At 37.6% G+C, this 23,262-nt stretch overlaps 1 protein-coding gene across 1 annotated transcript in view; it reads left to right on the top strand.

Annotated features, from left to right (window-relative positions):
• EIF3H (eukaryotic translation initiation factor 3 subunit H) overlaps positions 1–21,631 on the top strand; it is an 88,873-nt gene extending 67,242 nt beyond the window's left edge. The window contains exons 3-8 of the mRNA XM_040586177.1: positions 4,390–4,557; positions 6,083–6,182; positions 7,611–7,760; positions 16,106–16,226; positions 18,796–18,928; positions 21,370–21,631. Of these exons, the coding sequence (XP_040442111.1) occupies positions 4,390–4,557; positions 6,083–6,182; positions 7,611–7,760; positions 16,106–16,226; positions 18,796–18,928; positions 21,370–21,467 (770 nt within the window). The 3' untranslated portion in view covers positions 21,468–21,631. The remainder of the gene's footprint in view (positions 1–4,389; positions 4,558–6,082; positions 6,183–7,610; positions 7,761–16,105; positions 16,227–18,795; positions 18,929–21,369) is intronic.
• The last annotated feature ends 1,631 nt before the right edge of the window (positions 21,632–23,262 follow it).

Below are 23,262 nucleotides of genomic sequence, written 5' to 3'. Positions count from 1 at the left end.
GGTCTCGGCTTTTTAGACTCGTTGGTTACTGCTCTGAAAACCATATCTCTTAAGGTGTATCAACTTAAAATACATTTCAGAAATTAGGACCTTAAGCATCTGAGGTACCATTAAAAGTATTGCCTTCAGGCCATCTTTGATCAGGGTTTCACATGTCACAATGTTTACCAGCAGTCTGAATGTAGCCAGGCTGCAATGCATCTCATCTGATGGTAACGGTAACTATTGAAGGAATAAATTTTGGCAACATGTGCATTGTCATGTGACCTCCTGAAAGCTGGATTTTAATGAGTTGTTTATAAAGAAATAAAAATAATATGGTTTTAGTGATAAATGAACTTGCATCATGTATCAAGTTGTTGCAAGAACACTTGTTTTGGAATCGTTTAGAAATAAGCTGTTATTGCAAGAAGGATGTGAATTTGTCTGTTGTTTGTAAACTCTGGTGTCAGACTTGTTTGTGTTTAAAAATCATCACATGGCCATTTTTTCCTTTTTTAAAGTGCCTCAGTTGAGAGAGTACGTGGCTGGGTTGTCCCAGTGTTGAATGGGTCATCACATTAGTGTTCAGTTCTTGGCCTTGCCTCTGATTTGTTATGTAATTTTGGGTATGTTATTTTTTTATCGGTAAGGTAGGGTGTATACCTCCTCTATGTTAAAGCCCAGATAAAATTTCTAATTTTGCCGGTACTTTTTAGAAAAAGAAAAAGTGTTTACGTAATTTTAGTATTTTCTTTAATCTTTTACAAGTTTGTGAAAACGTAGTTGAATTCAGGGGAAATAATACCCACCACACAACTGTAATAGGGTTTACTGTTTTCAGTCAGTGAATTTTGTTAGTAGAAATTCACAGAAATCAGTCATATTCAAGCAAAACACGGAAATTGTATTGTTTTGCACTCCTGCTTCCAGACAAGTTATAGTAACACTTTCTAGCTGCATTAATGCCCCTTCCACCGCAGTTTATTTGCAAACTAACAAAAAAATGGGCTTTTTAGGGGAATGTTGGTGGGGTTTTTTTTGTTTGTTCGTTTGTTTTTTAATACAAGCAAAAAAGAGAATCTTCTTTCAAAAAAAAAAAAAAAAAAAAACATCCACTGCGCAGAGGTGTTTGGGAGACGGGGGCTGTGCATTCTCTACGCAAGAAGCACACTGAGAAGTGCAAGCATGACTGTTGGCTGTCCTCATCATAAGGACACTCCTGAACAAATAATTTGCTTGAAAATATAGGTGGACTGTTTAAATATGCGGGAGAGGGGGGAAGCATCCTGGTCTGGCTGTTCCCCTGCCCTTTTCCTTGCTCACCTTGGTTCTGGGCTCTCTCAGACTTGGTGGCACTTTTTAGTGGCACCTTTGTGGTGTGGGTCCTTGGGAAGGACTATGACTTGGAACAGTGAACTGTTGTGCATGACTGTCCCATCTCCTAGCAGACAGAGGACTGGGACAGTCTCACGCCTAGTCTGTGCTAAACTCCTAGGTAAAAAGTTGATCTGTAGATTGGACAAAAGATACAAAGAAACTGTGGTAACTATACCAACAAAAGCAGCTTGGGGGCTGTTATCCATTTGTGCAAGTTGGCAGCTTGTTGGAGCTATCTAGCTGCTAATACATGTTATAAAATATATATATATGTTTGGTTAAAAGAGTTTCCATTTCTCCCTGGTGGGGACTGCATCATGTTTTAATTTCTGCAGTTGTTTTCCCAAGGCAGATATGTTAGCTATTGATGCTTTATTGGTTCTTTCAGATTTTTCCGCTATTGCCTTCATTATCATCTAACTGCTTACAGTCGTGAGAGGAGGAATTGCTGACTTGAAATCTGGGTGGTTTTCAGTGAGTCCTTTTTCTTCTGGATGATATCACTTACACTTATGTTCAGTTACATATTGCTGGTTACACTGTGTTTAAGAAAAGGAGTTGTCCTGGAACTTGTTTACTGGTTACCTCTCAGATGAAAACTTTTAAGAGCATGATATGCCTTTATTCAAGTTTGTAAAAGATCTGGATGTTTTCTTAGGGTATTCCCTCTCTTTGACATTACACTTCTCAAGGGAGAAATGGATCAACCACGTGATTTCATAGGAATCTATATAAAAGTATCTTTTTCCTATCATTACATGACGACCTCTACTTTGACAGTGTCCTCAATTACAAGAGAAGTGTCACTGCAAGAAGCAGTCTGGCTCAGCTCTCTGAAAATCTGCATTTAACTTCATTCTCAAAAATCTTGTATGTCTTTTAGCTGCTTTTAAAAATATCTTTCTAGTTTCTCCTTTTCATGACTTCATTTGGCTAGAAAGGATCTAACCATAATTTCATCTTGTAGCTTGTTGTAGCACGTCATGTCAAAAGCAAGTCTTATTTGCTTTCCACACAGATATATCTTTGAAAAGTTTCTTTTAACCGAAATGGTTTATTCTAGCTACATTTAATACATGGATCGTGTGGCTCTTCAATTGAAAATCATGGTAACAGCAGGTCTTTTTTAGTTTGTTCTGAGGGAGGTCTGTGTTCTTTATGTTTTAATTTTAAAATTTGGAAACTTAACATCTTCCCCTCCAAAAACCTGAACAAAATCTTTAAGTTGAGCTTCTTTGACAAGCTAGATCGTAGCTTTGGTTTTGTGAGAAGCATTGAGAGACTATCCACTAAAACATTGCGGCTGCTGTTGAAGGAGTATGCCCCAAACTGGCCACTCTTTCTGGAAGTTGTGCAATGAAAGTGGGATTAAAATTTATTTTGATTGTGCCAGGGGGAAGGTTTTCATACTGACTTTAAAATAGCTGTTTGATCAATTCTACTGTCTGTCCTGAAGAGTGTAGATTTTCAGATTTGCCTTGGTTTAGAGACAGCCAAATGGTATGGGCCTTTGCTTTGCTTGCAGCATATTATGGGATTTCAGGCTGTATCCCAGATGGTTCTGCTGTATTAGTTTTGGAGTGCTCTGTTATCATGGTGTCCTGGATGAAACACAATTTGCAAGTCATTTCTATTAAGATATTATGAAATAGAATGCAAGCACCAACATACGCTGATGGAAAAAGTCTGCAAAGGTTTATGTAAGTGTATGTAGATTACTTTAAAAATACAGTCAGTAAGATATGGCAATTTAATGAAAAGGGCCAGCAGACTGCAGAATGTAGTTTGTGCTGTAAGCGTGATAAGTTGGAAAAACATTTGTCCAATCTTGAAAAATGTCTCCTCGTATCTTTAAAGAATATGGTTGGATTTTCTTTTTCTCTTGAAAGGATATGAAGTGGGATCTGAAAATGTACATTGTGTTTTCTAATTTATATTGCTTTCTTTAATAATGAACATCATATTTTCATCTGCACAAGGAGAACTCTTGAAAAAATTAACAAAAATGAATGCATAGGAGGGAGTTGTTTTTTATCTTTGTAAATTTTGCAGCTGCAGACAAAACTGAAGGGTTGTGTAGTGTTGTTACATTTGATTTCCTATTAGTTGGCTGTGAGTGTTAGTTCATCCGTTAATCACACTGAAATGTTTCCTTAAATTTAACCAGCAGGCACAGTGTCTGTCTGTTTAAAAGGTCTGATAAGTGATAAGGTGTGTTGATCTGCTCAATGGGATTATGTTAAACATTCCTGAATAGAATTCTGTTCTGTCAAGGCAATCTGAGCGAAGCATTTCGTAGAAATGGAATTTATGCGTTGGTACAATGAAACATTACAGCTGTTAGTGTAAAAAGCCCGATGAAAAATGTTCTCTACTGTCAAAAGTAACTTATTGTATATAAATACGTATGTGTATTGTGTATTATATATACATACATGCATACTTATGCATTTATAGACATCTAAAAAGAAGAAAGTGTAGAAAAATTGAAGATAAATGCAATCAAAACTGACAGCTATAGCTGATCCCCTAAACTCTAATACTGAAAATGTAGTTTTACATTGTGAAAAAGACATACTTTATTTTCTATCTCATATACTCTTTAAATAATTTTCCCATTTGATTCCAAATGTTATCTAACTCCAGACAGTATTACAACTTAAATCACAGTATTTCTTTGTTATTAAACAGTAAAATGTTCCTGCTTAATGAAACCCAGTATCAGAATTTTTTTCTTTTTATGAATGACCAAGGTAATACACACTGTAAATGATGTGTAATGGTTTGTTGATCACTTAGCAATTAACTGCAGCTGAAAAAAGTCTGCTTACTCAGGCTAGTCTTACTCGCGTTCTGTGAGGAAGCTCTGGATTTTGGCAAAGACAGTCTGGTAGTGAATAAACAAATTTCGATACAGTTGCAAAAATGAAAATAAAATAAAATGCAATTTACTCATGTAATGTCAAGGTCTCTCTAAATCATGCAGATTGTGTAAGTTTACTTTTTAAACATACTTTTCATTTAATCTAGTTCAATACCAGATGGAAATGATGCGAAGCCTTCGCCACGTAAACATTGATCATCTTCACGTTGGCTGGTACCAGTCCACGTACTATGGCTCTTTTGTCACTCGTGCCCTCCTGGACTCCCAGTTCAGTTACCAGCACGCAATTGAGGAGTCTGTAGTTCTCATTTACGGTTAGTATGAGGTTTCCTTTATTATTCTTTTCCCCTCTTAATATTATTACTACTATTTTTGTATTCTGTCTTTTGCCTGTAAGAGTAGCCTGGCAGGCCTTTTCGAGTAAATACCAACCCTGTGTCTACGGCAGCCTCAGCAGCAGCTAAGTCTAGACAGGGTTTCCTTCTTTCTGTTTATTTTTCTTGCTATCAGAGCCCTGATGTGTACGTTTTGGAATGCTGGAGTAGCTGCTTCATTTTTATTCCTTCATCTCCCCTCCCTCGTGGAAGGGGCTGGTGGAACCCGACCAGATGTCTAACAAACCCTGCTTGCTAGCGTGTCTGGCTCTGTACGTGACTGACCAATCATCGCACGAATTGCCAAGTTTTTTTTTTTATACCTCTGACAGAAGCATACAAAACCTGGACTGTTTCTTAGCACAAAGATTTTTTTCTTTTCTGCCTATTTAATGGTGTTTCCTCAAGCTCTCCAGACCAGATGTTCTGTGCTGTATCAGAACCGTAGGCAATTTAACAGCTTTATAGCCTCCCCCTCCCCAAACACTCACAGTTTGCCATATCTGGCAGACTTGCATATAGTTTCCAGCTGAGAAGTAAATGTAACGTCCTGAGTATCTGTCAGAAAAAATACTAATGAATACGATCAATCTTATGAGCTGCCCCAAAATTGTTTCAGTATGTTAACAATTGGATTACAGTAAAGAACAAGTTGTTAAAGTATACTTATATTGGCTGGAAACATTGCATCATCAGACCTTGATGAATTTTCCACTTGTTTCAGTCTATTTTGGTTTTCATTTTATCACCGATTGCTAAAAGTTTTACTGTGTTAAGTTTCAGACAACATGAATGTTAACACAGCTTTTATTGTCATGTTGGCATGCTTCAGCCGTTATCATGCTGCAAGTGTTAAGCTTCTTTGTCCTAGGAATGTAACAGTTTGTTTAGAAAATTTACCCCTAAATTCAGTGGAGTATGTCAAGGCAGAACTAGTCTGTTTATATACCAGTTACATTGTTGTGCGTGAAGCAGCAGGGCATCTTCATCTGAATTAGCTTATTACTACTGTAAATTACTTTTTTGGGTCTAAAATGTAGTTTAATTAATATTTTAATTTACTGCATAGTGACTGGAGGGAAAAATCTTTGTTTAAATGCAGTAGCTCTTACATAAGCTCTGTGGATAGTTCATAGGAAAGAAAAGAAACGTGTATTAGACCTTTAATGAGGAAATAATGTGAGTAGAATGAGTCTAGATCCCCCCATGTTCTCCAAGTTAAGTTTATTAATTAGCTTCACTCTATATAGTTGGATGTATTTTACATTTCAGTACAACAGGTTTACTTCTGCTATAGTGTCTTTTCTGTGTTGGTTGTCTTAATTTTTTTAATAGGACTACCTAGTTATTTTCCTATTGTTTATATCATTCACATATTAAAAAAAAACAAAACAAAACAAAAAACCCACAACAAAAAGGCAGTCTGGGGTTAGTAATAATGTGCATCCTCCATTTTTAATTATAGATCCCATTAAGACTGCCCAAGGATCTTTGTCACTGAAGGCATATAGGCTGACTCCCAAACTGATGGAAGTTTGCAAAGAAAAAGACTTCTCTCCAGAAGCGTAAGTAACTTAAAAGAATGTTTTCTCATTGATTTTGCTGGATTATTTGGGAGGCACAAGAGTAGATGGGATAATGAAATACTGTATTTTAAAATTTCATGTAACTGTGTGCTGGCAAAGCTGGATATATATAGGTAGCGATAGACGCGCACTGATACAGTGGGCTGAGAATGCATGAAAGTCTGTCTTTGGGCATCTGAGTAAAGGTTGAAATGGTGGAACTTGAACCACTGTGGAGATGGTCAGCAGGCTGGCTGTAAGGACTGTGGTGAAGATAGCTGTATCTGGGAACAGAGTCAAAAAATATAAAAAAAGAAATGGAGAAGGGGAAATAACTGGTCTGTCATAAAGCTCTTTTTTTCCAGAAGGAAAATTGAACAGGTATTCTGGAATAGCTGTTCTTCTGTATTTATTCCAAATTAACTCCCCCGTGTGGACACAATCTTTTGGAGTAAAGTAGGATAATTATTCTGTTTCGGAAGATTAGCTGCTTGTAATAGATGTAGGCCTTAGCTGTCATCTTTTTCCACAAACAGCTTGGTGTTCAACAACAAAGCACAAGCACTTGTTAAACTGTCTGCATTGAGGAAAAACAGAGTAATTTCATGGCTTGGTGTCTAAATGTAACATTTCCATGATGAACAAACAAATCTGTGCTTAGTCAAAAAAAAAATAAAAGCGTGGGGGGGTCTAACAAGGCAAAAAGCAAAAGACTTATTCCAAAATCCAGTATGCATACTAAGAAGTTAAGGATATATTTCCTTAGAAACTTCTACATCATGGCTTTATTTCCTCATTTTATGACAAGTATTACTGCCTACTTGATTATAAACCTATGACAATAGTTTTTATACCTATATTGTAAAAAAAAACCCACCCCAACAAAACAACTCTGGAAATTTGTATTTGAATATCCATCACGGAATTTAATTACTCCAAAACACACACTATTTTATCAATCTAATTTTTGGTCAGTAAAAATTTTAATTATTCAGCTATTCAGGAAATTGTTTTTTCATTGTAGTATTTATGATTTTAAAGTTATTTCAGTGTCGATTGGTAACTAACTGTTCGCTTCTATTTAAGAAATCCTGATGGCAGGGAAATGAGAAAAATATTTTGGAAGGGGCAGAGTTAATCCTGTCAGTACAGTCTTTTGCTGGAGGCTTTTTCATGTAAGTAATGTACTAGCAAGCAGAGCGGCCGCTTGACTTCTGAGAGTTTTTTCCTAGAGCAGCTTTTCCTAGCCTTTGTAAACGTGAGGTTTTGCTATACAAATGCTCTCTTACCAAAACGTGACTCTTTTGTTTGATTGTGGAACTACAAGAATTTTTACCAAATTGCCAGTTGTTGGAGCAACAATTCAACAAAAAGAACAAGAGAATTACTGGTTATATTAAATAAATACTTTTAAACTTTTTTTCACAGCTTGAAAAAAGCAAATATTGCTTATGAAAACATGTTTGAAGAAGTGCCCATTGTAATTAAGAATTCATACCTGATCAATGTGATGTTGTGGGAACTGGAAAAGAAATCCGCAGTAGCCGATAGACATGAATTGCTCAGTCTGGCTAGCAGGTAAGTACTTGTTACAATAATGGATGTATTTTTATTCGCTTTCCCAAACCACAGTTTAACACCTTGGGTGAAATCCCAGTCTCATTACAGTCCATGGAAGCTTTGCCTTGACTTTTAATGGGGTTAAGACTTTACCCTTCATGTTCTTTTGCTGAAGGAAAAACTGCGTGGTAAAACTATAGCATTAGATTCAAGGACTAAATTTAGTCTGTAATCTGCATATACCTATACTGCTTGAAAGTGTATAATCTTTTCAGTAGTATATATTTCTTCAAGAAAATATTAGCATTCAGAAAATTCAGGCAAATAGATCTGGAAATAAAAATTGGTTTTGTTAAATATTTCTCAAGTAATTGTATAGATTATTTTAGCAAAAAAACCCCCTGCGTTTGTTCTGCTTTGGTAGCAGGGTGCACTTGAAACTAAAACAAAATAATAAAGCCTCTACCTGAGAAATACTCAAAGGGTACAAATGATCAAACCGATTGGCATGACAGCCACCATTCATGATGTCAGAAATTGTTTAAGAGTTTCTAGAATGATCTCATAATTTTTTGTTCTCATAGCACTTTGCCCTAAAATACATTTATGATCACAAAGTAGGTATGACTTCTAGCAATATGATTTGGTGATGCTTAGATCTTACACATCTCAGTACAGTTAATTGGATTATTATTGGGCTGACCAAACTAACCAGGTACACAAAACGATGCAGTATCTTGTTCCATGTTGAAACTGCAATGTATTCACTAATAGGCTTTTGGGATGTAACACTTCTTTTTACATCAAGGTGTTGCCTGCCAGATTCTGATCCACTCTGACACCAAGTTTTCTGAATACTAGTGGTGTCTGTCTTTCTTTTCCCATTTTTCTGCGCCCCCATCATGTAAGGTTGTTGTTAATGGATCCGTTTTGCCTAGTGGTCCTTATGTTGCCTGAGTGAGCAGAAATTTTCCACTCTGTTTTCTTGAGCTTATTTGGATCTATTGAGTGATCTGATAGCTTTTAGAGAAATTGGTCGAGAGTGAAAAGGTGTAGGGTTGAACTCTGCCATGGAATTTACAAGAGGTTTCCCGAGAGATACTTGGTCTGTAATTTTGTTGTGACTTTGCACCTTGGAATTAAAGAATTGAAGAATTTTTGCCAAGATGTTCAGCCTGCTTGACTTTGCAGTCTTTCTGTCAGGCTCTTCCCTTGCTGAAAGATCACGAAGCTGTTACCGTCTGAGGAGAGGGTGGGCACTGGGTGTAGGAGATGACAATGATTTGATTCCTCATGAGCTCTACCACTTAACTGTGAAAAGGAGGACTGTGCTGAGGATAGAGCAGGTTTCCGGGTGACCTGACAGCATTGCCCTTGACTGTTTCTATGGGTTTGCTCCTGTAAAAAGGGTTGGGATTATCCAACACCCTGGATCCTAGCACAGGCTGCTGCTAGTCACTTGTTACAATTCTGGAAATGGAAATGAATTTGAACAGATCACAAACCACAGTTGAAGTTTCTCATCAGCTTTACATCTTATGTAGTAACTGGTACCGTACCACTGACCTGACTCAAGATGAAAAATAAGAACTGTACAAAAGAATTTCTTTTCTGGAATGACAGTGTTAGTAGCCTGGTGTAAGACAGGCTTTTGTGTTGGTCCTCTTTATCAGTAAATGAGATGAGAAGTGAACAATAAAAACAAGGAAGCATCATCATTTGTGTTTTGGAATCCATTACAAGAAAAAGAACAAGATAACTTTTTCCTCAGTGAATCAAATTTTCTTTTCAATGGGTGTTTTCTTGGAGCAGTGCAGTGCTGTTCATAACGATGACACAAGTGGAACTGGATTCATGATAAACCTGGTGAAAAGTGCCTTTTCAATTAAGTTTGAACTTCAATTAAGTTACTATCCTGTATACTGGCAGCAATTTCTTGAGCTTATTGAAGTCTAGAATTTCCCACTCATAGAGAATTAATTCAACAGATTCATCAGTTTTTAGAGATATTTCTGAATTACATCTCCTGAGCTGACTTTCCTGGCAGCTTTCTTCTGGTTTACCTTGTCTATTTGAGGAACTTAAGGTGCTTAGTTTTGTTTGATGGGGATTAAGTTTTGGAAGTTACCCCAGTAGGTTTATTTGGAGATTTTTGTATGTGTCCTTTAAATTTATTTATTTTAATATTTGATAGCTACTTTTGCTTACCAAGCAGGTTACATTCAGTAATATCTTAAATTGGTATAACTCAGTAGCTGGCAAATTAAAACATTTTAAAGCTCGTTTATTCAAGGTAGGGTGACTTGTACTGCCTGCTGAAATATTTAACTAGTTTTTACTTGAATTCAGCTATGAAGATTTCTGACAAATAATATATTGCCTGAAGTAAGGGAGTTCAAACCCCCACTATTCTGGAGTTTTATTTTCACTTTGCATTTCCTTATTTTGTCTTTGAACAGTTGTGGCTAAAACATTTCAGATGTCAACTTTAAATTTTGGTGCATATCCTCCTCACTTAAGTTTGCTCTTGTAGAATTAGTTGGCAGTAACTTTAAGGCTACTTTTTTTTTTTCTTTTTTTTTTTTTTCTTTTCATTTTGGGTGGATTGGGGGTTGATTGGGCTTTTGGGTTTTTTTTTCTGGTCCTTCGGGAGCATGCTTGAATTTTTTTTTTTATCTTCTGAAGCGATGGTTTTGGCAATGAAATTATTTACCCATAGCTGTTCTTCTCTGTAGAGTTTGTTTCATCAAGATTCTCACATGTTCAGCCACCCACTGTGTCTGAGTTTGAAGCTGTACCTATTTGAGGTACTTTGTCTACACCTTAATATCTTTCTCCTTTTGAAGTACATTTGTGATAATTGTATAAAGCAGTTTACTTTTTTGGGGTATAAATTTTTGTTTCTCTTGTGAAATCTGAATTGACTGGAATATTCTAGGGAAAAAAGTTGAAGGCAGAACAGCACAAGGCTCGCAAGTAATAGCAAGTAAAGGCCTTTTGCTCAAACTGTTATCCTCCTGCTACCCTTAAGGACCAAAATGTCTTGAAGACCTTGGAGTATTGCCAGTCTTTTGATAGAGACTCAAAAATTAAAATCCTGTCAGATAATGTTCCAGATCTTCAGAGAAATAATTACAACCAACTTTCCCATTCTCATCCATCTCTTCCCTATTCTATCGATGATCTAGTTTAAATTAAAAAAAGCTTTTTTGTGGTCTAGCTTCATAATAGGGTTGTTCTATAATATCTCAATTTGTCTCAAGCAATTTTTCTAATAGTGTGCGTCAGTAGAAGCAAACATGTGCTGAACATTTACTGCAGTAACATCTACTTGGCAGATATTTTTCAAACATCAGATGCAGTATTTTTGCAAAAGTGACATAAGGAGGGTTACTTTGGCTTTTGAAAACAATATTAACCTTTATACATGGTACTGCTTATTCAGAAATCTCAATGTGCTTAACGGATTATTAAGATAATTATGAAAATCTCTAATTTGCAGATGGGGGAAGCTGACACAGAGAGGGTAAATGTGTTGCCCAAAGGCACACATCAAAGTCTGAGTAGAAAAGGGAACAGAGCTCAAGACTCCTGACTTATATATCTCATTCAAACAAAATCCTCTTAAAAAGAGCACAGGTTGAACTCGGGCTAAAATGCTGAGATGTAAACAAGTTCTGCTAAGCGGTGGGAATGTTCCTTAGAAATATTTAATCAAAAAGATGTGCTTTGCCCAGCAGTACCTCTCTAATCCACCCAAAGCTGTTCCCACCAGGAGGAGAAGTGCTGTACCAGGGTGGCACCTTTCCCAAAAAACAGTGACTCTGAGAGGGGCCTCGGTAGAGCTGATGGAAACTGGAAAAACCGAGCAGCAAACGCAGCATTTTCTTACGCTTTCTGTTGCTGCTCCCTGATCTCATCTTCCTTAACCAGGATGCAAGCAAAATTAAATTAAATTAAATATTTAATATTAATATTAAATATTAATAATTCAGACCTCAGAGGCTAGGAGCCTCTACTCCCTCCCGGGCCACCACAGGTAGGTGGACTTCTCCAAAAGTGCAAGCTGAGGCCCACATGCTGTGTGTAGATACGGTTAAAAGTAATGAGCAGGACACGGGAAGCTGAGAACAACATGAATTACTGCCTTTCTTCAGAGCTTTGGTGCTGGATTTTGCTGTGTTTCAGACCTTTAGTGAGTGTGTGTGTGTGGAGTCCTTTCCTGATTAAAGATGCTAAAGTAAATGTGGGCTTCATGTGTAGTTTCCCCGTTATGAATCCTACAGAAGCAGAGCCAGTTTGAGGTTCCGGCCCCAGCTGCTTGCATCATTCCTCCCCGCTACCCCCATTTCATCTTTACACCCCTCCCACCCTCAAAGATTTTTATTCCCTCATCTGCTTCACAATATGGCTGTACAAATAGCTTTGTGGAATAGTCTGGTGGAAAAAGTCAGGCTCCCACTCTTCCTTTCCAGCCTTTCCCTCAGCCTCCCTAAAAAAAAAAAAAACAACCCAAAAAAACCCCAACTGAGGGAAGAAACCCCAACTGAGGGTGTTTTTGCATTTACAGTAGACTGTTTCACTGAAAGTCTGAAGTGTGCCCACGCAAACGGCTGAATCCATACAGCTTAGAGTGCTAAATCCTTGGGCAAAGAGGGAGGGAGAGACTGGAAGATGCTGATGCTGGGACCTCTTAAACTGGCTTTGTGCACCTTTGCTGCTCTTAAAATATACCTGCAAAGGGAGGTTCAGGTGGTACAAGGATTCCCTCAGGAAGAGGGAGGCTTGCATTGAGGTCTCTTAGCCAGATCTGTACCCTAACAGGCTGCTCTCTTGTATTGAGTGATCTGTGAGTTCTGTCAGCGTATAGTTATTGCTTTCTCCTTCTGTGGGTGCTAGACCATACCACCAGCAAACAGAAGGGTCACCAGGAGGACGAACAAGACAGAAAGTGCCATGACTGTTATCTGCAGATTAGGCTACTTTGTGAACAGGTTTCTGCTTCTCACCCTCTGAACATTTTGACCTTTGGATGTGATAATTGTTAAACAAGGAATCAGAAGTAATCCATGAATCCAGGTCTTGATTTCATATCTGCCCTTTTGGGTGAAGGATTGTACCCTGTCAAGTGTAAGGCTGTTACAGCAAAAATGCACAGCACAAGAAATTGCTTCGGAGGCCAAACTTTCTAGTTAGTGTGTTGGTTTTTTTTTTCTAAACAGACTTTGACAGTTTCCCTTCGACAGTTTGTATGTGTGTGTCCTTTTTTGGCAGTTTTTTATTGTCATCCAAGCTACACAGCTAAGTCTCAAATGATAAAATTCTGGAAGTTTTGAAGGTCACTCACTACAGGTGAATGATCCTAATAACAATTCCGTTGAAGAAGTGTTCTCAGATTATTTCTTCATGAGATGTGTCAGAATCCACATGATTTTTTTTTGGTGTGTCTTAACTGCAGAAGTAGCTCCATTCTGGTTTTTTTCCCCTTTTATTATCTATATTTCTCCCCCAAAATGAACACAGTCCCCATGTGTGGACATTCTGATGCTTAGTGTGATAGCAATTCTGCAGCTGATGCTTTTCTCCCACGAAGATTCAACAGTACCTGAGGTGTGGTGATCTCCTGGTGCTATCTTAAGGTGGAACTATGTCTTTTAGTTCCATTCAGGAGTGTGCTCAGACCGTCACCACTGGGTGATTTCAGACCTGACTTGTTTCAGATGAAACTAAAGTGAAAGTAGGCTTTGGGAGGATACCTACTGTGCTTCAGCTACTAATGGGCTTTCAGATCACTGGACCACATCAGAACTAGTGATAAGAAACCCCCTGAAACACACATAGCATGGACATTGGTTTCTCAGGGCCAGCTGTTTTGCTTTATAAATCTGTTCCTGTTCATCTACACTACCTGCTAATCTAATGTAAATTCAATTTAATTGACTCTTTCGCTGAATCAGCTGACTGAAATGCATCCATTGAAAATGCAGTTTATTACCAGTGCCCTCAGAACAACAAATGCAAGTGCTGAGCTCCACATTGTCTACATTTAATTATCACAGAGCCTTGTAGGAAAGTGAGTCTTGATGGGAATGTAAGCAGCATTTACTGGCACCCCCGCCCCCCAATTTTTTTAGTTGCATTGATGCATAGGGGGCATTCAGGTACCTAGCAGCGTGACCTTTGAGCTCTGCTGCAGGGGTGTGCACAAGGTCAGGAAAAGCCTTTGAGCTAAGTAAATGTATGATGAGTCTTATGGGCAGGAGCAATGCAATTTAACTTCCTAAATCTCACCAGAATAAGTTTCAGCTGAATAAAACCTGCTTAAACATTGTATGTATACATTTTTATAAATTACTTCCTATTGGTCTTTCTTTTTTTGGCTTTTTTTTTTTGTTTTGTTTTAAGAGGTGGAGCAAAAGAGGGTATCAACCACATGAGAACTGAGGAAAAAGCTGGTCCTGTATTTGCAGCATACTTATCACTTCATGTCTAAGTTCACATCTGTTTAAGTTATCTGTTTTTAGCTTTTTGTTTCCCTGGCAATGAGAGAAAACACTATATTACTGCAGCTTCTAACAATAACTCTCTGTTTCTGTATTCTGCTGTACTAAGCTGGTCCCAAAGAGATTCGCATAAAATCATTCTTTGTAACCACCTATATTTCATATGGACACTATCTGTAAAATAATTATGTATTCCTTCTGTCCACATACCCTACAAGGCTATTAATATGTACCTACGTAGGCATTTCTGATAATATCCAGTTCAAACACTAACTCTGTATAATATAAACTCTATAAAAACCCGAAAATATTCACACCCCTAGCCATGGCAATATTCCACAGTTCTAAATATCATGCGCTTGAAATGTTCAACAAAAAAAACCCCAGGAAGTTTAAAAATAATTATTATAGTGGCGCCTTTCTTGCTGCTGTGTAACTGAAGTCCTCCGCACCATCTGCCCCTGTACCCAACTGAGATTTCAAAACTCTGGCTTGTAAATAAATTGTGGTCTGAAGTTACAGCCTTTTGTTCAGTGAGCAGGCAGCTCAGCTAGTAAAATAGCTGTCCTAGTACTCGGAGATAAAGGGGGTCTTCAGCTACGTTCTCGGGAGGTATCCTCTCGTGCCTCAGTGTGTTACGCGTTTCCAGCTATGACTTTGATGGATTTGGGGAAGAATTTGCTCCTGAAGAGGGATGTGCATAGTATCACGTATGTGGTTCCCTTTTCACTTCATGCATGTCTTTTCCAGTTAAGAGTTTTTCCAGTCCATAGGCTGTTGGATGGTGGGAATGCGTTGTAAAAGACAGAAAGAATCTCAGATAACGTGGAGGAGCAGTGACGGAAGGGTATGATTCTGAAGTGCACCAAACTTTTTAATTGAAAGAAACTCCCATGAATAGTAGTGCATTTCAGTTGGGGAGGAGAAGGATGGTATTTAGCTTTTTCAGTCATTGATCTTCAGCCAAGTAGGATTGGGTAAGGCTTAGATCAGATCCAACAAACTAGCTTCTGATCAAAAGGATCAATAGAGAGCAGTAAGTATCCTTCTTTTACTGCTCTACCCTGTGAACACAATTTAAGATGAATACTGTCTCCATGGGCACCAACCTAAAAACTTCCAAAACTTTAACTTGGAAGCTATACCTTAAGTTGAATATTCCTACAAAATATTGAATCCTTTACTAAAAATGGTTACAATAAAAGTTGTTTAACAGACTTCATTTGTCTGGCCAAGGCAGTAGATCGCATAACTGGAACTGGACGCGCCCAGCCTAGCTGCTTCCATGTTGCCTATGGTATGGAATGTGGAGCTGGCTGGACTGGATGCAACACTCCCTCTCAACAGCTAAGATCAAGCGATGTCTGCCGAACTTCCAGGCGTGGTTTGATAGACTAGTTAATGAGATGGAGTTCTGAAGAATATTTAACTATCCCTGCAAAGGGATAGTTAAATATTTGTGAAAAAGCTAGCAGTAACTTGAAATCAAACTCTTTGAACACATCTCCTGGAACATTGTTTGGGATTATGTGTCACAAAAGCATCAGACTTTTTCTTTTAAACATTTGACCTGCATCTGTAAATTCATGCAAGGCATTGTTTTTTTGTGACTATGAGGTTCCCTGCGAAGACCAAAAACTTAAGTATGGTATATGCAATGTGGCATAGATGATAGAGGAAGAGATACCATATAAAGTATTGTCAAATAGATATATGAACAAAGATAACCAGGAACTTAAAAACTGCAGACTGTGCCAATAGTGCAGAAATACTGGTCGAGTGACTTGAAAAGAATTTAAAAATTTAAGATATTTTTTTTTAAATAAAATCAGACTTTCATTAATGTTTCTTGTATTTCAGTAATCACCTAGGGAAGAGTCTGCAGCTGCTGATGGACCGAGTGGATGAGATGAGCCAAGACATTGTTAAATACAATACCTACCTGAGGAATGTAAGCAAACAGCAGCAGCAGAAACACCAGGTTGGTAACATGGGAAACCTGAATGAGATTTTTTTATCCCACAAAATACAGTTTGGGTGGTGTTATCCAAGACAGATGAATTTGGATTTAAGCAAGATGGAATTCTTACAGAAAGATGTCCATTAAGTAGATTTATAAAATGTGCTAATCGGTGAGGAATTATCAAATGGATTCACTTCTGCTGACATTTAATGTGGATTGGTCTTTCTTTGCAATTTTACATGTTTGTTAGTGATATACGATAAACCTAAATCATTGATAAATATGCTGTGGACACAAGGATTAGAGGTGTAGTAAATGAAAGAGCAGAAACTACAAGTGAATTGTTCCAAAACAAACCGTGTTTTAATACCATCACAGGTAGTCATGCATCTAGAAATAAAGGAACATAGTCCATATTTAAAAGACAGCAGACTGTTCTCTGATCGAAAATTACATTTTAGTCAGTTTTGGTTTAGTGGATAGTGATACCGATCAGGCGATGCTGACTTTTAATTCCTGATGCCAAAGGGCCTCTTTAAAATCCAAAATAGTCTGGTTAGAGAATGCTGAGTATGGAGACTGGCTCTAGGTGGCCCTGCTTGAGCAGAGGGTTGGACAAGGTGACCTCCAGAAGTCCCTTCCAACTTCAACCATTCTGTGATTTGGAGACTATTACTTTATGTTACTTGCTGTAGCTGCATATGATAAAGCAATACTGTGTCTAATTATAGAAGAATGCTGATAAAAAAGCACTATGAGAATGATTTAAAAGCCTGGAAAGCAGTGAATGCAGTACATTTCACGCGAATTAAGTTAGCGAGTGACTTGCTTACTCAAGAAGTACCTGCATGAAAAATAAATTCCAGCTCTCTAATCTGGCAGCAGAGATATGACAAGATTCAGTGTTCGCCAACTGAAAATGGACCAGGCGACTTGAAAGATAAAATATTGCATATTGCTACACAAAGTAGCTAATAATTAAAAAGAGCATCTGTGGTTCATCTGAAATTCTTCATCACTGACTATTTTAAAATCAAAATTGACTTTTTTCACTTAAGTGTAGTTTGAAGAGGGAGTACTTCAGGGAAGCAGCACATGATCAGTGGTCTCTCCTGGGTTTGTAAATTCCTGAGGACATAGAAGCTTCATGCATGTTATCTTCAGAAAATTTATTTTCCTTTGCTGCCTAATTTGAACAGAAAGATGGCATCCACTTCAAATGTTTTTGTTAATAACAAGGGGATCTATTTATTTTGAAAACCAGAGCAAAGTAGGTTCCATGGTGTCTCACTTCATTTCTTTACTAACTATAGCTGCTTTAGTAGTGGCTCATTGCAGCATAGTTAGTGGTCTTAACTTCATTTTTAAAATGGAGCAATTGTGATTAAGAGCAAGCTGTTTCAATAGAGAATAATAGGCAGACTGCTGAGAAGTGAATGGGGTAATGCAAGGAAAGAAGGAACTACATGCAATTCACATACAAATATGGGCATTTAAGATTTTATTTTTAACATTGTCCAAAAACATGTATTTGTCACTACTACTGGAAAAAAAATTACTTCGTTTGAGTATGCCACCAAGTATGAACTGTTTTCAGACTCTTATGCACAGATACATTTAAGTGACAGAAAACACCCTGTACTCTTTGGTCAGTTTATGTTAAAGGGCTTTTTGGTGTTGAATATGAGGGCTTTGATAGACAAACCTTACAGCTAATTCCTGGCTGTGACATACAGTATGAAGTGTCACATACATGTTTTGGAACGTGTGTACTTCTGCAAGAACAAATTTCTATCCAATAGCTAAAGAAATGGTCTGCCTTAATTTTTATAAAGTTTGAGTAATCTACATGGCAAATGGAAGCACTGAAAACAAACCTGACATTTTTTTTTTCTTTTTTTTGTAATAGCAGAATAATTTATACAAACTGCTACTCTGGTATATCCTCTGGTAACCCACAAAGAAATGGCATCAATGTAGCAGAATATCTAAGTAACTGGAATGGAGAAATGAACCATTATACTTTATTTCAGCTACCACTTTGTTCTCGGTTTACAGTTAATGTTTTTTAGCTTAAAACACCTTGTTTAATCAGGTTCTCTTCCCCTTTCAGATTAATACTGTTTTGACCTTTAACTCACATAAAATTGAGTATTTCTGGTTTGTATAACATTTGAGGTAATGGCTTCTCATACCTACATATTCCAGCCTTGGTTTGTCTTTTTTGCATGGGGAAATGGAAGCCTTTATCTACCATGCTGTATTCTTCCCATCAGATACAGTATTCATCTCTCTGAAAAAATCTTAAAAATTAAACCCACTACCTCAGTACCACATGATTTTCCAGTGCCTCATTTACTTAAGGTGACAACTTGGCGGGGGGGGTGGGGTGGGGCGGAATGCTTATTACCAGTGAATTGAAATAAACTGTGAGTTGTGTTTGCGTTATTTGAAGTAAATTGAATTGCATCGTGTAAGTAAAATTTTTAATACGTACTTGCTGGTTAGGTAAAAAGCATCTGAAAAGAAAACCTTTTTGCTGCTTTCAAAGTCCTGTTGCATTCTGTTCCTGTTGCTTTACTTTCAGTACCAGCAGAGACGTCAACAAGAAAATATACAGCGTCAGAGCAGAGGAGAAGCCCCTCTTCCTGAGGAGGACATCAATAAACTTTTTAAACCACCACAGCCACCTCCAAGAATGGAGTCGCTCCTTATTGCAGGTAGCGTTCTAGCAGCCTCTTCTACTCATCTTTTCATATACGAATGTTAGCTTGAGAAAAAGTGAAGTGGTTGCCTTGGAAGGTATCTTAATTCTTCATTACCTTTGCCATTATTGGCAGTATTCCAGATACTGCCCTTTAGTTGGACAAAGGCAGTGGTTTTAACCTGTGATCTGTAGCCCCGTTGTCTGAAGTATTAAAAAAAAAAAAAGTTGGCTTAGAACAACTTAATGCTAGTAGGCAGTCCATGCCTCTGTTAGAAAGTAAGCTTACACACACAGAGGAATTTTAAACCATCTAGGTAAGTCACAGAGGCATGTTACCTATGCAGATACAAACATATGTAATTTTTTGAAAGCAAGCCACTGTGTTTAATGGTGCATAAAGCTTTAAACTTGATGTATGGGAGACTTTCTCCCTTTATTTCTTATTTTGCCATGGTACTTAGCTCCTGCTTGACCATCTGTGTCTCCTGGGTTGATGGGAAAGGGCAAGGAGCAGCAGCCAGAGATTCTTCCTGGTGCTCCTTTCTGAGCAGGTGAAACGGGATTTTAAAGGAGAGCTGGAGAAATGCCCCACAGAGCAGGCTTTCTGCACGAATAGGTGTAGCTACTACTGCAGTCAATAAGCTGCTTCCTTGACTCCTCAAGTTAGGGACCGTACAGACAAGAGGCAGGAATAAGCTGTTTGGGCTGGAACTACTGATTCAGAGCAGAGCAGTAGTCTGCAGCCTTCAGTTACTGGTAATATCCCTAGATGCTGAACTGGCTGTTGCAGCAGCTGAGATGATTTTACTTTTAATTTCACACAGAACTGGGGTAATTTCTTTGATTTGTACCGCCAGAGTTTTAGGGAAACTATCGCCATCTTCCTGTACCCCAAGGTGTGAATAAAAATTTAAATGGGAACAAAGCATAGGGACAGGTGCCATGGCCCCCAGTTTCTCCAGTTCACTGGCATGCTGCAGTACATAGCCACAGTTTAGTACCAAAGTCAGTGCCTGTCGTGTGCCTCCTGGAAGGGTAAAAATATCTGGGACCTCAAAATGGCAACATGGAACAGAAGACATAGATGCCCTCCTAAGTAATCTAAATTTGGGAAACGTTATAAGAAAGCAAATTGTTTAACTATAAGGTTTTTTGATCAGTTAGATATCACAGTGTGTTCTACTAAGAGAAAATTAACAAAGTCCTGGTAATTTAGTATGTGGAAAAGAGTGCTTTGGCATTAAAAAAATCCTGAATTTGAACTACCACTCTTAAATTTTGGAGTGACCAAGAGATTATTATTTTAATATTAATACTGTTTCACACTGCTAGCAAGTGCTGCTTTTAGAAGGAATAATGGTCTTGATTTATTATTCCTTCCAGAGTCTTTCAAAAAACTATTGTTTTGATAGCTTTTACCAGTTAATGAATCCTAGCAGCATTAAAGTGTTTAAACATTCAGCTTTAGCATAGCTTAATGCAACAGAAGTGTGCGTGTGTATACATGTGCGTTTTATGAAAGTGATAACTTAAGATGAATCACCTCTTGTAAGAGGAGGAATTGAAAACTATTATACTTAAAGGAAAAAACAGTTTTCAGCCAAAGCACTCTCTTCATTTGTTCTTTTACCATAGTCAGGGGAAGAATTGAAAGCATCCACTTCAACTTAGATGAAGTAAAGTTTGGGGATAAAGAATAAAACTTAGCTCTTTTGTCTCTGAGGCATTTAAAAACTTTTCAAATAGAGCATTAAATTGAGAGTTTATTGGCCTTCTAAACAGCCTTAATTTTGATTAAACTGGCTTCATGTTTTGCTATTCCTAGCTAACAAGGGAAATAACTTGTAGCAGTACGTGTATAAAAATGTTTTGATGGGCATGTTTGATTTGTAAAGCACTGACAAGTCTTCATACCCTGATGATTTTTGAAATAGCTAATAAAGTGAAATATTAGGTGGAAGAAAAGGCTAGCAAAATGTCAAACAGAAGTACCACAATTTTCAGTCTGCTACTGAAAAATATTTGTTACAAATATTTTAATAGGTACAGCAGCTGCATAAGAGCAGAACCAAAATTCAGTCCTGTAGTATTTTTAGAGCAATTAAATTGAACAATTAAAGTGACTAAGCTTCCAGTAGAGCAGCAAGAATTATTTATTCTTTCTATTGTCATATGTCTTTTCAGAAATTGTATGTAGTAGAATTGTAGGAAAGTTAAGGGGGTTTTGAGCATACCAGTTTACCTATTCTGCTAGTTTAGTTTCTTCTTCCCAAACCTGTTTGGCCATACTGAAAATGTAAAATTCGTAAATCTGGAACAGTTGAGTTGTTTTAGTTGCTTCTCTGTATAAATCCTGAATGATTCATGCACATTTGGCTTTATAAGAATTATGTTCTAGGATGTCTTTCTGAATTTCAAAACTGACAAGGTTTTACCCTTCTTTCCTATTGACAGGTCAAATTAATACCTACTGCCAGAATATTAAGGAGTTTAATGCACAGAACTTGGGCAAGCTTTTCATGGCTCAGGCTCTCCAAGATTACAATAACTGAAGAAGCTTTGCTGTAGACCTCAGCAGGAGAAGTTATTTACAGTTTTATACTGTCCATGATCCTCTTGAAAATTCAGTATATTGGGAAAAGAGTCTTGTAAAACAGTCACCTTGGTTTGTGTAGAATTCTCCTGTAAGAAAAATAAAGGCAAATTTTAATGATAATTTAGTATTTCCTTATTTGTTGGCCCTATTGGACTGGAATTTTCTGTGGTCACTCAGGTTTTCTAAATGTTTGGCAGTTATTCATGTTTAGTCATAGTAAATAATATAGGTTTTATTTGCCTTGGAATCAGAAATAAAAAGTAATCACTGCAAGTGTTTGGTATAGCTGACTTTACAGCAGAAATTTGAAATTTCCCAGTTTTACTTGAGAATTTACAACCATAATGTCCTAGTCAGTTGGAGTGGTTGCTCATCTTTATTTTAATCTGTTTGGACAGTCTGGTGTGATAGACCTTCCATATCACAAATATTTCATAGGCTTCACATTCAGAACATGCAGAACTAATGTTATGTGGAGACTGAACCCCACCGCTTTGCGTGAAGCTGTGTTTCCATTTTCTGTTGCTGCTACCAACTGGATGGAAGTCAGAATCTGGAATGAAAACTGGTTATTGGTTGGAGTCAATGATCTTAAAGGTCTTTTCCAACCTAAATGATTCTGATTCTGTGAAATTCAGTGATGCTACTGGAGTCTTCATGACAGAAACTGTAGAAGTAGCTAACCTGGAGCAGCTAGTGTGGTGTAAATGGACAACATACCTACTCTGCATTAACTTTGCCGTCTGGATGTGTCTTTACTCCTGAACTCAGGCTACTTACCTTTTTATCAGGAATGTTAATTTAAAGGGTTAATACGTGGCCAGTCACACATGTAACTATCACTGATTTTTTTTTTTTCACCCTCTATCTTTTCTTTTCTTGAGTTCTTTCTTGCATGTAATTGTGTGATGAGTTCTGAGAGCCTGAAATGGCTGAAGGAGCGTGGTTTGGTCTTTTAAAATAAATGACATCCTCTAAATATGGACCTAGCATGGAATATTTCAGCTTCTAAAGTGAATGTTTTGGAGAGTCAGAAGTGTGTGAAAACTGTGGGTTAGACTAATAACTTACTCTTTTTACAGTCTAAAGTCTAGTGATTGCAGTATTTAAATACAGATGCAAATTTGCAGCCGTATGTGATATGTGAGTGCAGCCCTCACATATCTGGCACATTGCCAGCGTGATCTTTTACCGTGGAAACTTCAGGCACCTTTCTGTTAGCTTTCATACAGTGAACTTCTCGGAAGTCAAAGATTAGTTCAGTATCCTGCTACAGTGCCACACGATTGAGTTTCGTTTCCTATTACAAGTAATATTCAAACCGTGTTAATTTTCTAGTTTTCTGAAGGACCAAAATAACCACCAGGGAACAGAAGTAGAAGCAGATCGTTAGAATAAGATGAGGCATTTGAGATAGAAAAATCCATCTTCTGGATAACTGGGAATAGAAGACAGACTCTGTAGTGACTGTGTATAGAAGGAAGCAGCACTAACATTTGTACTGGAAGGTCTGCAAAGGAGGTGTTAGCAAGGTAGATGGTTGCCATAGGTTAAAAGCAAGCTGCGTGTTTTGAATTAGTTCTTTAAGATTGAGGATCTAAATGTGGGAAAGAGGGCAGTAATATTCTACTGTGCCAGAGTTTAACAAGATTGTGAATTTTATATAGCTTGATTGAATGTGGTAAATGTTAAAGTCCATGAAAAAATATGGAAGCCTTCAGCAGAGATCTGTGCCTTCTAAAGGCATGGAC

This window comes from Falco naumanni, chromosome 3 (assembly GCF_017639655.2).
Source record: "Falco naumanni isolate bFalNau1 chromosome 3, bFalNau1.pat, whole genome shotgun sequence".
Lineage (NCBI taxonomy): Eukaryota > Metazoa > Chordata > Aves > Falconiformes > Falconidae > Falco > Falco naumanni.
This window is presented reverse-complemented; position numbering and strand designations above follow the sequence as displayed.